The 13,597-nt window shown below is 38.8% G+C and overlaps 1 protein-coding gene across 1 annotated transcript; it reads left to right on the top strand.

Annotated features, from left to right (window-relative positions):
* Positions 1–6,397: 6,397 nt before the first annotated feature.
* On the top strand, positions 6,398–10,896 carry LOC308045883 (ovomucoid-like; the record flags this gene model as incomplete). The annotated part of the gene is made up of 4 exons (XM_080353399.1): positions 6,398–6,461; positions 8,536–8,555; positions 10,199–10,326; positions 10,851–10,896. 4 exons carry the CDS (start codon positions 6,398–6,400, stop codon positions 10,894–10,896), a joined length of 258 nt encoding a protein of 85 aa, XP_080209525.1.
* Positions 10,897–13,597: the final 2,701 nt, after the last annotated feature.

The raw sequence follows: 13,597 nt of genomic DNA, 5'->3' as shown, positions 1-13,597 counted from the left end.
TGAAACTTCTCATTTACTTTGATTCAGCTGAGTTTCCACTCTTAGAAATATTGAGGCTAAATTTACAAATATCATGACAAAGATTATATTGATCTACTGTCTTTGGAGTAATATGCCTTTCTGTGCCGTGATCCCATAAGGTCAGACCTCCCTACAGGATCCTTTTCTGGCATAGATCATAAGGTAATTAGGAGATGGTAATGATGAAAGTAATAATATAAGATTCTTCAGAAAAGTAACAAAGCACAGTTTGAAACTGTCCTTTTTTCTGTAGAAAACAAGTTACAATTACTTACAAGTAGTTGTAAGATGGTTGCTCTCCATGACCTAAAGTTGGATTCAGTCTTTGATTATCCATTTCCTGGGCCTTACATGCATCCAGTGCCCCTGAGTATCTATTCTAGAAATTGCTAGTCCCCCATTTCTGAGGAACTCTCTAGATTTTACCAAAAGGTGTTAATATAACAGCACAAATATTCACCAGAATGGCTCCATACACTGGAGACTATTTCCTGGCATACTTTGCCCAGTCAAGAAAATAATCGACATGTCAACTAATCCTTATACTTCACTTTCTTAATTCATCTCCTAGTTGCACTGCAAATAATCTGGAAACCTTCTTATGTCACAATGTATAGACTCAACCAGGCTGAACAATGTACAAAATTGCCCTTCTAAAATATTTTGATTGCAAAATCAAAGCTTCTGAAAAAAATAATGGTAGATTGAAGTTTATTCCTGAGGTTCCCATTGTATGACAACCATTAATTAAACAGTCACAAAATAGGTCTTCTGCTGGATGGACCCCTGTCTTACTCCATGACCCACCATTCTCTGGGAAGGGGCAGCTCCTCCAGCGTTCTGTTCATCCTCATCATTCAGCATGTGGCTTTAGGTTTTGCGTAGCACACCTCCCTAAATCTGCACTGAGCAGACTGACTAATTCCCTCCAGGGCTTTTTGTGGGTGATCCGCATCCTAAAGAATGCTTTACAAATAGTCGGTGTGCTTTATGAGGCTGCAGTAGGAGTTTGCTGTCCTCTGAGTGCTTCAGCCATTAGATCTGGGTAAGCAGGCACTTGCTAACAGCAAAACAACAACAAAAAAAGGCATAGGTCTAATTAGGGGTTTTTAAAGAGAACACATTAAATTTCAGGTCCAAATGCTTCACATACACTCCTCCTTCCATGTTGACCTTCATTCTTTCCCACTTCTTCATAAGTCGTGGCTTCTCTTTTACAAAAGTTATAATATTTTGGAGGCAAAACCACTGTATGTCCACTAAACTTGTTTAGAGACATTAAAAAATAACTTTGTTTCCTCAAATGTTTCAGTTTAAATGACTTCGGTATGACAGAACTTTTAAGTGCTGAACACCTGGAAATTACATCTTAAAATACAAAATATGAGGCAATTTAAAATAAGTCCTATTCAGTGCTATTTGTCCAATTTATTGAGTGCTAAGCATTAAGCTGTTAATGCCTGCTTTGCATATGTCTTTCAAGAATCAAGTCATTCAGAAACATCAATGGTATGACACTAAGTAACTAAAACGATTCACAAGCTGCTTGCACAATAGGAGGTATAACAGCCTCGTAATTTATCTTAAAGGGATCAGAAGCTACAAACAAAAAGAATAAAAATAAGCTCCAGCCTTGGCAGAGAGCCATGGTGTTGTTTTGTTTTGTTTATTTGGTTTTTTCTTTCATTCTTTCTAAAATAATATATGAACACTTCACCTGGGATCTGTCCCAGCTTGATACGCGCAATTTTAAAGAAAAGCTCCTTTGATCTTTCTTAAGACGTGGAAAATGGGAAACTCACCTTCCTTCAGGCAAATACTCAAATGTTTTGGCAGAGTTTGATGCCTTAAGAAATACTTCACTTGGTTCTCAAATCTTCTGTTGCGCAAGGCTTTAAAGCCTGATATCTTAATTGCACATGGGTGGACAACCCTAACCACCCACCCACAATAAAATTGAAGGAGCCCGTGTGCTGTGTTGCATATAAACATGCACTAGAATCACTATAAGGCCAGAATTCCCACTCTTGAGCATATCAATACCCACCCTGGCTTGTACTTTCTTCCCAGGTATACATGGTGTGTGAAAATATGTGAGTTTCAGCTGTTCCATGTGCCATTTTTTCAGCACTGTTGATATCCTCAGTGTCAGGCACTCCATCATATAAATGGGAACAAGCTGCTGAGCATCAACACTTTTTGGAATGCAGCAAGGTAACATCCTCGCATGCAGAATAAAGCAGGCACTTAACTAACGACATTCTGCAGCAGCATATTTGGCATCACAGTTGTGCTCCATTCAGGGCTCCAAAAATAAAACCAATATCTCAATAACTGCAACAAACGCCCGCACTCTCAGAAAAATATGCAGTAATATTTTATCAGATATAACAGACCTATTAAACTGAATAAACATTTGTTCACCAAGTAATTGCTTTTTCTTCTCCAAATTAACAACTTGGAGAGGTGAGAAGCTGAGAAAAGACAAGACACGATGACAAAAGTAGAAAACTATCAGAGGCCCACAGTTAACATACATATATTCAAACAGTACCTCCCAGCTCAATGGAAACCAGTATGACTTTGCTAATGAGGCCAAGATTTCACTCATAATTTTTCAATCCAGAGTATTTACCATGAATTTCAGAATTAGTTTTAGATATGGTGAAGAGGCCTACCTATTCAACTCTGGGAAGCAGTTATTACTAAACAGATCTGAACACTTGTTTTCCAAAAAACAACTTTTTTTTTTAGTAGCTAAAATCAATCCAGCTACTCTATTGTCCATGTCTGCCTGGAAATGCTAACAATTAATGACAAACATAATATGCCACAAAGTCCCTAAGCCGCTGACTGCCAGCATCAGTTATCATTCACCTATGAGAATCACAGAATCAGTTCAGGTTGGAATAGACCATGGAGGCTGCCTGGTTCCCCACATCCTTGCCCCACCACCAGATCATGGGCAGTTTAGAAGACATTAATTTTTTAATATCTCCAAGCATGGAGCTTCCATAATCTTTCTGGTCAACCTGTTCCATTGCTTGACTTCTCTCACTCTAAAATTTGTTCTCCTCACATCTAACTGGAATTTGTCTTGCTACAATTTGCACTACTCTCTCTCTTCCTTTCACTGTGCACCTCATAGAAGGGTCTGGCTATTGTCTTCTCTGCACACCCCTATAAAGTAGCTGAAGACAACAATGAGATTTTGTCTTCTTTCTTTAAACTGAACAAACCACTTGTCTCAGTCTTTGCTAGTATGACATGAGCTTCATTCCTCTTAACACCTTGGTGGTTCTTCATTAGATTTGCTCCAGTATTTCAGTGTCTTTCTTGTGCTGAGGAGCCCAGAACTGTGCACAGAAATCTAGACGCAGCCTCATAAGTGCTGAACAGGGTGCAACAACAATTTTTTTGACTTGATAATTACATTCTTACTTACAGAGCTTAGCATGCAGAGTTGGACTTGTTCACTATAGGGGCAAACCATTGGCTCATGTTCAACTTGTCCACCAAGAGAAGAACCGCTTTATTCTCCTCTCAATCTGCCAGCGAATGTTCTCGAAGACAGCACTGTGGCCTAGATGAACCTTTGGCCTATCTGAGCATGACAGGTCTCAGGTTGTCAGACCAGCTCCATATGAAGACTATCAGGGCAAACAAGTCTCTGCAAGTCTGGACAGAAAGGTGCCTCAGATGAAGCATCATTTTTTCAGTCAAACAGTGACTATTTTCTCCAGTTGACTAACGAGTATTCTGCCCATTATTAAAGCTAGGCATACAGTCACTGAGATATTTCGGTATCCTTTTAAACTGAGGTTGCAATAAATGCTTTGTGGTACTATTTTTTCACCAAATTTCATTTTGAGATTTTGCATATGAGTGTTAACTCACTGCAGAAAGTGAAACTGACTCTTTCTGTGAATGGCATTTTTCTTCTCAGACCTTCAAGACAGCTTTGATATTTCAATATACAAAAACCTTCAGAGCTTCAGCTGACCCCCTGTTGTGTCCCGCTTGTAGAGAGATGCTATTTGCACACCATACAATATGTCACAGCGTCTCATCAGAACTATATCCCTCCTATCCGAGTGGTCTGGGCAAGCCCTACAAAGCTTAAGGTCCGCTGCTCAGACAATTAATCTTAATTTTTTTCAAAAGCCCTAATCAAAATACCTAAACATTACCAGAAAGAAAACATTCACACCATGGTTTTCCTGCTATGGGGCATAGAATAAGCATCAGGAATCCTTTCAAGAGCGATGTAATTTTCAAATGCTAAGAAAAATCTGATGCAAAATCCACCTCACTCATTAGCCCCCTCCAACGTCCGAAAGTTCTCCCTTACTACACTAGTCCTCAGAAAATCTTTCTACGTCAACTCAGAAGACTGGACACAGATGTCTATATTCTTCCACTAGGAGGATGGGATTGATCCCGAAGTTGCATCAGACTCTATAGCACCGTATTAGGCAAGACAATGAAACTAAAGTGGCAGATTTCCTCATACCAGTGTCAAAGAACTTGCGTGTTCTGTCAAGCTGCAGTTCTATAGTTTCAAGATATTCTCAAGCAGCTTGCTTGCTCAAAACTATTCAGACTCTGAGTACCTTCTGGATTGTTTTGGGTTTTGATCTTGTTGCCTAGTGTTGGTAATTGTCCATCAATCAACGAACATATCCTGAATATTCTCTATGAGTTCACACATGTTTTATGTCAGGCTCTTCAGAAAAGATTTTGCTTTCCAAAACAAAAATTCCACTGACACCCTAAAGCAGCAGAATCAAGACCAACCCCAGTTTAAATCACAGGCTGTCTGATGTGGTCTTCACCTCACAGGAATATGCATAGATGTCCAAGTTAAGAACGAATTAAAATTTAAAATGAAATCACTAAAGTAAGGGCTTATAAAAAAAAAATAATCTAGAAGCCTCCACCTCAAATAAGATCTTTACATATCTTTACATAGCACAGAACTGGAATTTGATGGCATCTATTTTATTTTTTTTTGTCCCATTAAGTGATGAGAAATTAACCATTTATTTTCTACCTACATTCTTTAAAGACAAGATGATCTGTATCCCTCTTGGTTTCAACATGAGTTAGTGGGGCCCAAGATCTACTTGGCCTATTACAACCTTTACTGTAAGAACTTAGTCCCTGTGAAAGTCTTGCATGGGAAAAAAACCCCTTAGCTATTTTGTAAGGTGATCACAGAAATACTGTGAATTGTAATGGTGCACAGAGATCTTTCATACTGAGAGAATTTGCACATCTATGTTGTAAATTGCTAAAGAGAAGGCAATTCTGGAATTACGGGTTCAAACAAAAGTTTAGGTTCAAAACTTCACATGATTTGGACTTTATGAAAATTAAGACTCAGATCTGAGTTTCCCATTGTGATTCTATCCCTGGTCTGTACTATAAAAGCCAGAAAATTATGGCCATTGATTAAGTCATTAACACACTGCTATGTTGTATTTGTTTAAAGAATCCCACCTGATAAGACATCTACTTTGCTGGAAATAGCAATAAAGGATATGGGCAGGCAGAGGATCTTCTCCATATCCTCATGACAGCAAACTAGGCAGTAACTCAGCAGGATGCACAATGGCCACCTTCTTTACTAGGCAGTGACACGTGGTGTCTTTGCTCCTTCTGTCACCAAGCATTGCTTCTGATCTCTAAACTGGTGGAACTTCAAAGCCAGAAGAACACTGAAAGACTGGGACATCTGTGCTGTGTGTGAAGGTGAGGGTATTCACATGAAACAGATTTTTGCAAGCAGCAGCTGCTATCACAGAGCAGTCTGAAAGGGCTCAGCGCATGGCCACACTAACCAGCACCACTTCTATCCACAGTCAGTGACAAGGGTCTCCAAAATTTCAAGAGAATGGGACTTATGCATTTCAGCTCTACTGGTATGAATGTTTTGGAACACATCCAGTAAAAATTATTTTTTGCTCTGGGAATTATATTAATCTTTAAGGGTCAAGATGACAGTGACAGAACAGCAATACATAACCACCTTATTGAGTCACTCCTTGAACTTGCTACTTGAGATGGAACAGTTAATTAAGCTGCGGATTAGCCAAAGTACAATACATCTCCTTTTATCAACACAATGCATGCCGTGACGCTGATCTTCGCCCTTCGTGTTGTACAGAAGACATTCTTATTGCCACTACCCATGGGGAACACCTTCTTCTAATTACCTTCTCTACAAGGGGGATTTCGTCATCAGGGTTCCTGCTCTTTGTGCATGCATGTATACATATATATATCTGCCCTCACAGACACACAAATCCGCATTTAAGCTAAGTGTACTGGAATACTCAGAGCACAGATCGGCTGTGAAACAGATCAAGAACCCATGTCTGCCATGAAGATAACAGGTGCCTTTGTGCTTCTTGCCCTGGCAGTTCTTTGCTTAGCAAGTGAGTAACCTTTTTTAATTTCTGATATATTATAGTTCTAATGTTCAAACAACAGAAGCTTCTCGGTCTACTGGGACAGTAAGCAATGGTTTCTGGACTTGGGTGGCAGAAAGTGAAATTTTATGCTTGTGCACTATTTAGCAACCAATATTGCAGCAGCTTTACAGTTGCCAACTTGTGTAGGTTAAATCCATATTTTACTAGTGGTGTGAATCAGAGCTGCATTCTGTGTTGTAACTAAAATTGATCTGTAAAGCCTCAGAACTACAGCAGGTTTTTATATTTTAATTTGAACTATCTGAGCAGGGAGCTTGGAGCTGGTGAGGTCCTTCTCCTGCCAAACTGAGCGAGCAGGACACATCATGCATGGGACACATCATATGCCTGTAAAGGATCTCTTTATGATGTTATTTTACCAGACAGGAGAGAGCTCTGAGCACAGGTTACTTTGTGGTAAAATAAGGAGCTGGGAGAAATTTCTTGAGCATTCACTTGGTAGGGGTTTTTTAAACAAAAACTTGCAATGAAAATAAAGATCTAGAAAAATAAGTAGAATAACTGAGAGGAAAGTCCAAGTCTTCTTTGCTAGTAGCATAGCAGTTCAACAGCAGTATGAATGTTAAAGAAGCAAAACAATGAAAATGTTATAACAAAACCAAAGTTATGAAACAAAACAATGTTTCCATTGTAAATAGCTCTGAAAATTTTGCTTTGAAAATTTTCTCAGAATGCCCATTTTAATGAAACGGCAGCCTTCTGATGGAAACTCCTTTCAGACAGTGTTTCATTTACTGTAGATAAATAAATATTGCTTTCAGAAGAATTCAAGCAAATCACTTCCTTGAACTTTCTAGTTTCTCTTGTCTGCATCAAAACATTATGGAGCAATACTTTTTGAACTCATCTTTTTTTGCATTCACTTCCAAATATATAGTGAATACTAAAAGATTACCAGAGAAAAAAATTATATCTCTTTTTTTTTTTTTTTTTTTTTGGTGGGAGTGGGTTAAATCGGGTCCAATTCCAGAATAATGAAAGCTCAATCAAACGTCTGGTGACATAGCCTAAAACTTGACATGGAGCCTGAAACTTGACATGGAGCATTATTTATGCTAGTTTTCTTTACTCTGCACAGCTTTATTTGATGAGAAGATATAAGCAGCTGCATGAAAGGAAGTTTCAGTGGAAAGCTTAATGGATTTATAGATCAAAAAAGCTATAATTAGTCATTAAGACAAATGCTAAAGCCTTATTGCCTTTCAGATTGTAAACATTTTCTTCCTGCTCCTTCTGCACAAAGCCTCTGCCTGATAACTTTTATCCCTTGGAAGCCACAGAATGACAATTACAGGACAGGAGGAGAACAAAATACATTCCTAAGGACAGTAACAAATGTGTCACCATAATGGAGGCATGCCAATATTACTTTATTACTTTCTGGGAGATATAATTATAATTGTTTTGAAGTAGCTTTATGAAGCCCCACCTGAGGACAGGGTTTCATTACATTAGATGCCATATGTATGCAAGACAGGAGCCAATCCTTCTGCCAAATAGTTTTGAAACCATATCAACTGGCAAGGGAAACCACTTTTTAAAGTCATATTATGATCCAAATTGCACTATTGTCATTATATATATTATTACATTTTAATGAAGATATTATCCTCATTATTGACAGAAAATAAAAGTATAAAAGGACTGTGTGATTTGCTTAAAGCCTCAGTCATGCTCAACAAATTTCATCCTAAGCAGACTTGCCATTGAACATAAAATTGATGCCTGGGTTTTCAATCTTTGTCTGGTGAAAAGGGGAAATTACCTTTAACAACAAAGGCTGTTCTAATTGCTGACACAGATTTCTAATACTAACGATACAATAAGGCCCACTTGTATAATAGGTCCTGACACCTGTATCTTATTAAACACTGAAAAGCTCTGTTAGTTACTTTCAAAGAGGTAAGAGAGTTGGTGTTGCTGGAAGGGTTGCTGCTAGCAAAAGCATCCCAGTTGCAAGCTGAATGTTCAAAAGCATTTTTTTATTTTATCTTTTGTGATTCTGCTTATATTGCAGATGCTGCCAAAAAGAATGAGGTGAGTAATTTTCTCCTTTATTTCTGGATTAAAATATATAGTTTGTAACAACATGAGAACAGGGAAAAGAAAAATCACATTAAACATTAATTAAATGCTGCCGAAGTATTGAGATTTCAGAGAGCAATCCCTGAGTTTGAGATATGTGGTTTCTGAACAGTTGCCCTGGAAACTTCCAGATGCTTTTACCTGTAATGTAGTCTGGGCAAGAAATGGGGCAAGGTCAAATTTTAAGTTGGATAAATGAAGATTTTAAAAATATTTATCTGGTAATGACACCATAAGACTTTCTTGGTGTCTTTCAGATTCCAAGTCATGTACCTAGAGATTTTAACTTCTCTCTGGCTATGCTGGAGTGTCTGTCCTGGAGTCAACCTCTGAAAGAAATGAGGCATCGAGCAATAAAAATCCTTACTCAGCCGAGCAGAGACAAGCTGTGCGGTGGTCCAGTGGACAGTAATAGGGAGTGGAGGACACACACAGAGCTACTCCCATACCAGCACAATATTTACAGCCTCTGACCCCGAAAACTACACCAGAACATACACACTTTTCCAGGAAGAGCCTGTTCCACGCTCCACACCAAACTAAGTATCTTGCCCATTTTTCCAGCTGTTATATATATATATATATTTATATATGGGGCAAATTAACCTATTTTATAGGTTTTTTATTAGCTGGCCCTTGCCTCTCACAAGTTGGTGGTTGAACAGTGTTTAAATGGTATAAGTTACAAGCCACAGAGATTCCCTCCCATGCTGCTGCCTCTGCTGAGTTATGTTGTGGAAACCTGGCAGCTCTGTCAGGTTTCTGACCTGCTTTGGCAATTGAGGCTCAGTGTGCTGCCTCAGAAAAACCTAGGGAAACTAACGTCCCATATTGTCTCTCTGTTTAGAAGTGGGACACTGGGTTTAAGCCCATAATACACACAAAAGAGTTATTGGCTAGTGCCTCTCTTTGCCACTGGAGACCTCCCGGTCTGTGCCGAGCCCTGGCACAGGGATGGCCGCACACAGCTCCTCACTCTTCACCCGCCTACAGACCCCAGGCAATGATTACTGTAAAACTAATCTTATCACCTATGTAAATCATGTCATCTGTAATAAATTCCAGGGTTTGGCTGAAGTAACACTCATGTCCTTCACTAAGAGCTGGAATGAAGGGGGGAAAAATCAGGCCATAACAAGAGAACAGCAAGGCTGAGTTCTGTTTTAAATCCTTTCACCAGCATAAAATGCAGCAAGAGTTGATACTTGTGCAATAAAGAGGCAGAAACCCTTCACAGCCTTGAAAACTAATCTCACCTGAATGTACCAAAAAAACTGCAACTGCGCAGAAAAATATATGAAGATTCACCTTTCCTGTAGATGGAAAAAGGGCTGTATTTTTTTCCAGTGACTGAATTCTCATACAGCAAAGTCCCTGAAGGTGCTCAGTGCCTGGCACAGGTAGTGTCACACACATCTCTGTCAGAGGAATGGGCTTTTTTTTGAGGTTTAGACTCGGCTAGTATAGAAGGTGGAGCCTCATTGACTGCGTTGATGTAGAGCAGCTGACAAGTTTGTCCAAAAATTTCATGTATTATTTGTGTAGGTGAATGGAGAATGTGACAGATTCAAAGCAAAATGATACTGTATTTGCAGATAGACTGCAGTGAATACAAGAGTTTAGAGAGAGGAAGACCTATTTACTGTGAAAGACTCTATCAACCTTTCTGTGGCTCTGACGGGAAAACATATAACAACAAATGCTCTTTCTGCAAAGCAATCCTGTAAGTACAATACTACATAGTTACTCCTGAATAAACCAGAATCTGAGTTTAGCTGAGTTATCTGGTATTTCTGTTCCACCTAAGCGCTATAATATTTTTCAGGGTAGCTACTCTTCTGCTTCTTTGCTCAATCTTTACAGACTGATTGTTTATCCCATCAATAAGGTCCAATTGTTCTAAATAAATGACTTTGATGTTTGTGTAAGTACCTTCCTATTCTAGCAGAAAGTGTAGAGGTCAGACAGTAAAGAGTCCAATGAGCAACACAAGGCTAACAAGACACATGTACACAAATCAGATCATATAAGAATTCAAAAGTGGTACCAGAAATATCTTGCTTTTTATGGACAAAATAAGTAATTTTGAGAAGAAAAATGTTTACGGATCGGTGTCTTCTTGTCTGCTACAAATGTTTGTAGTATCTTCTCTGTTAGCAAGCTGTTGGTTGAGGACTTCAGAGAGGTTTTAGTTTACAAAACTAAGCTTACTGTCTGCAACGTCTATATCCTTCCTTTCCTTTGCAGGAGAAGCAGAGGTGCCTTATATTTGAAGCAAGCAGGGGCATGCTGAATGAATTCTGCATGACAGAGAAGAGTGCTGAGAACAGCTTTACACTGCCTTATCACAATCTCTTACTTTAATTTCATTCATCCTGCATGTTCTGATGACAGTGAACAAAACACAAAGTAGGCTATTCAGCTGTGCTCTGTCATTTGCTGCTTCTCTCTGCTCCAGAGTGTTGGGATCGACACTCTTGTCCTCCTCGCAAACCATTTCCTCAGGATTTTCAGGAGCATTCTTATATCTGTAGCAAGCTGGTTTTCACATGAGCTCTTCCTTATACTTTTGTCTCCATGGTTAAAGTTCAAATCTCCTAAAAATGCCATCTGATTTTAATGGACTCAAGTCAGTGCAGGCATTGCCTCTGTTTCCCTCGTTGGTGAAGTGTTTTCCTTCATTTACCCAGAAACTTTTGCAGATGCTTCTTTTCAAAGGTCTCAGCTTTCTTAAGCACTACTTCAACTCTTTCGGTTTTGTAGATAAGTTTTAAATTTTCATTTTTCTTCCAATGTTGTACAATTCTGATTCATGTATGTTGTTTAGCTACTTAGATTGCATAGTTATTAAAATAAACATTAACTCTTTTTTTTTTGGTCTATGGTGACCTTTCTGGAGAATATGTTTATTGCATCCATTATTCACAAATAATATATTTCCCAAATTACAGAAGATAATCACAGAGCAGGAGCTAGGGCCAGATATTAAAAAAACAAAGCCCAGAAGGCAGAAATTGTAACACTGACAATATGCACTAGATGGCCTCACGTTACTGGAATTTATCCTGCGACCTGGCTCTTTTTTCCTTCAAATGAAACAAATCTGGTAAATTGTTAAGACTGTAAAAGCTTTAAGTCTTGTCATTTAAATGTGATCATCAGTGATTCTGTTCACTTTTTGGTAAACTGGCTGCTTTCAGACCTGAAGATGTTTCTGTTCTGCTTTTACACCTGTATTTTCTTCATTATTAAACTAGAGTATGTCTTTTATGCTTGAATCATCAGTCAAGGGAATACATTTTCCCAGAGTTAAAACTTATTACTTTACCGAGCTTACAAATGAAGAAAATTTTGGAACTGGAATGTGGGTGTCATTTCTGTCTGGTACTCCAGTTGGCTGGAGTAGGACTCGCACTTCAAAAGAATGTAAAGTGAGGAAAGGAGCCCTTGTCCTTATCTTTGAAGGCAAGACACCAAAAAGGCCAGCCATGCCACTGCACATCCCTGTAGCACCAGGCAGGCTGTCTTCTGCAATGCAAGGACCAAGGGGTTTTGTTGGTCTGTGGTGTCAGTATGTGCTCTTTCTCCTGGCAGAGCTGAGAACATCACTCTCATTGGAGTACACTAGAATGGTGGCATATATTATGGAAATGATGCTGTACACTGGCATTAGAGGTTTTGTCCATTTTTCTCTAGTCAAAGATAGGGACACTACATATAATTGAAATATTTTCTAAAAATCTTCAAGAATCTAGTGAAGTTGCCATGTCTTGAAGTTGCAGGTAAGACACCTGACTAGAAAAGCAAAGCAATAAAAATCCTCCATTGGGTCACCAGACTATTCAGGTACCTTCAATACATTATTTATTTCTTCTTTAGCTAGACTGCTCATACTAGTGCCTCCAGCATTAATTAGATATGTTGTTGGTAAAGAGATATATGTAAATCTGTGCTAAGGTAACAAGAAACTGTTGGTTAGTTGAAACTGCTCATGACCTCTAGCACAATAACAGCAGGTCTTAGGGCTGTGTGTATAGACTAGTAAAAGAGGCAAGTCAGATGATTCTACTCTCTTTTGGATTAGGACGTGAATAGAACATGAGGATATAGGCTGGTACTGAAACTGAAGATAAATCAGTGGGAAAAAAAGTCTGCAGGTATGAACTGTTATTGTTCATCAGCTGGAGCTGTTTCCTGTTGAAACAGATAAGCTGAGAAAGATAAGGAACCTAATTCTCTTAGCATTGAATCAGAGGAATTAATGGGGGATGTTGGAAGAAAATTCTTCTGTCTATCCTAGGACACAGACTAAAGCCACTACTATCATGAATTCTGTTTATCTGGAAACTAGGTCCTAGCAATTAGGCAGTAAGAATGTAAATGAGCAAGATAATATTGTAAAAGCTTCTCATAGCTCAAATGCTTGTGGCTCTGGACAGTCAACCTAAAAACATTCTCACTGCACGTCAACTTGCCCTGAATGTATTTTGACTGACAAAGATCAAAATGAGAAAACAAAGATCAACTTAAGAAAACAAAGTCAAACTCTGATGTTTCATCACAATGGCAGAAAATCCAGCAGCTAATTTGGGGATATTTTCTGCCTCCCAGCTTGTCTTGTTAGAGCCTTATTGGATACTCATACCATCTGCTTTAGTATATTAAGATATTTAACTGATTGTGTTTGTGGACCATTGCTAGGATACCAAGTTTCTTATGCAGGCAATGAATGTCCACATGGGTGACTAAGAATCCTGTAAGTCAGAGGTCTAAAATAGACCACCACAGACCCCTGGGACTCTAAAATGTTTCTGACAATTTCTGACATGAAACAATAAATGAGAGCAGCTGGAGAGCAATACTTTCCAACATGGAGTGCTTGTATTTTTTATCAGCTCCTGGTAGCATCGTGTACTGGCCCATAGCTGCAGGTAATGCTGAGAAGCATGCCAGCTTTTGGCACATACCAGAGTAAAGAGCATGTTTGCAAATTG

Source organism: Nesoenas mayeri, assembly GCF_963082525.1.
Source record: "Nesoenas mayeri genome assembly, chromosome: 14".
NCBI classification, from domain to species: domain Eukaryota; kingdom Metazoa; phylum Chordata; class Aves; order Columbiformes; family Columbidae; genus Nesoenas; species Nesoenas mayeri.
The sequence above is the reverse complement of the archived record's forward strand: the minus strand, read 5'-3'. Positions and strand labels throughout refer to the sequence as shown.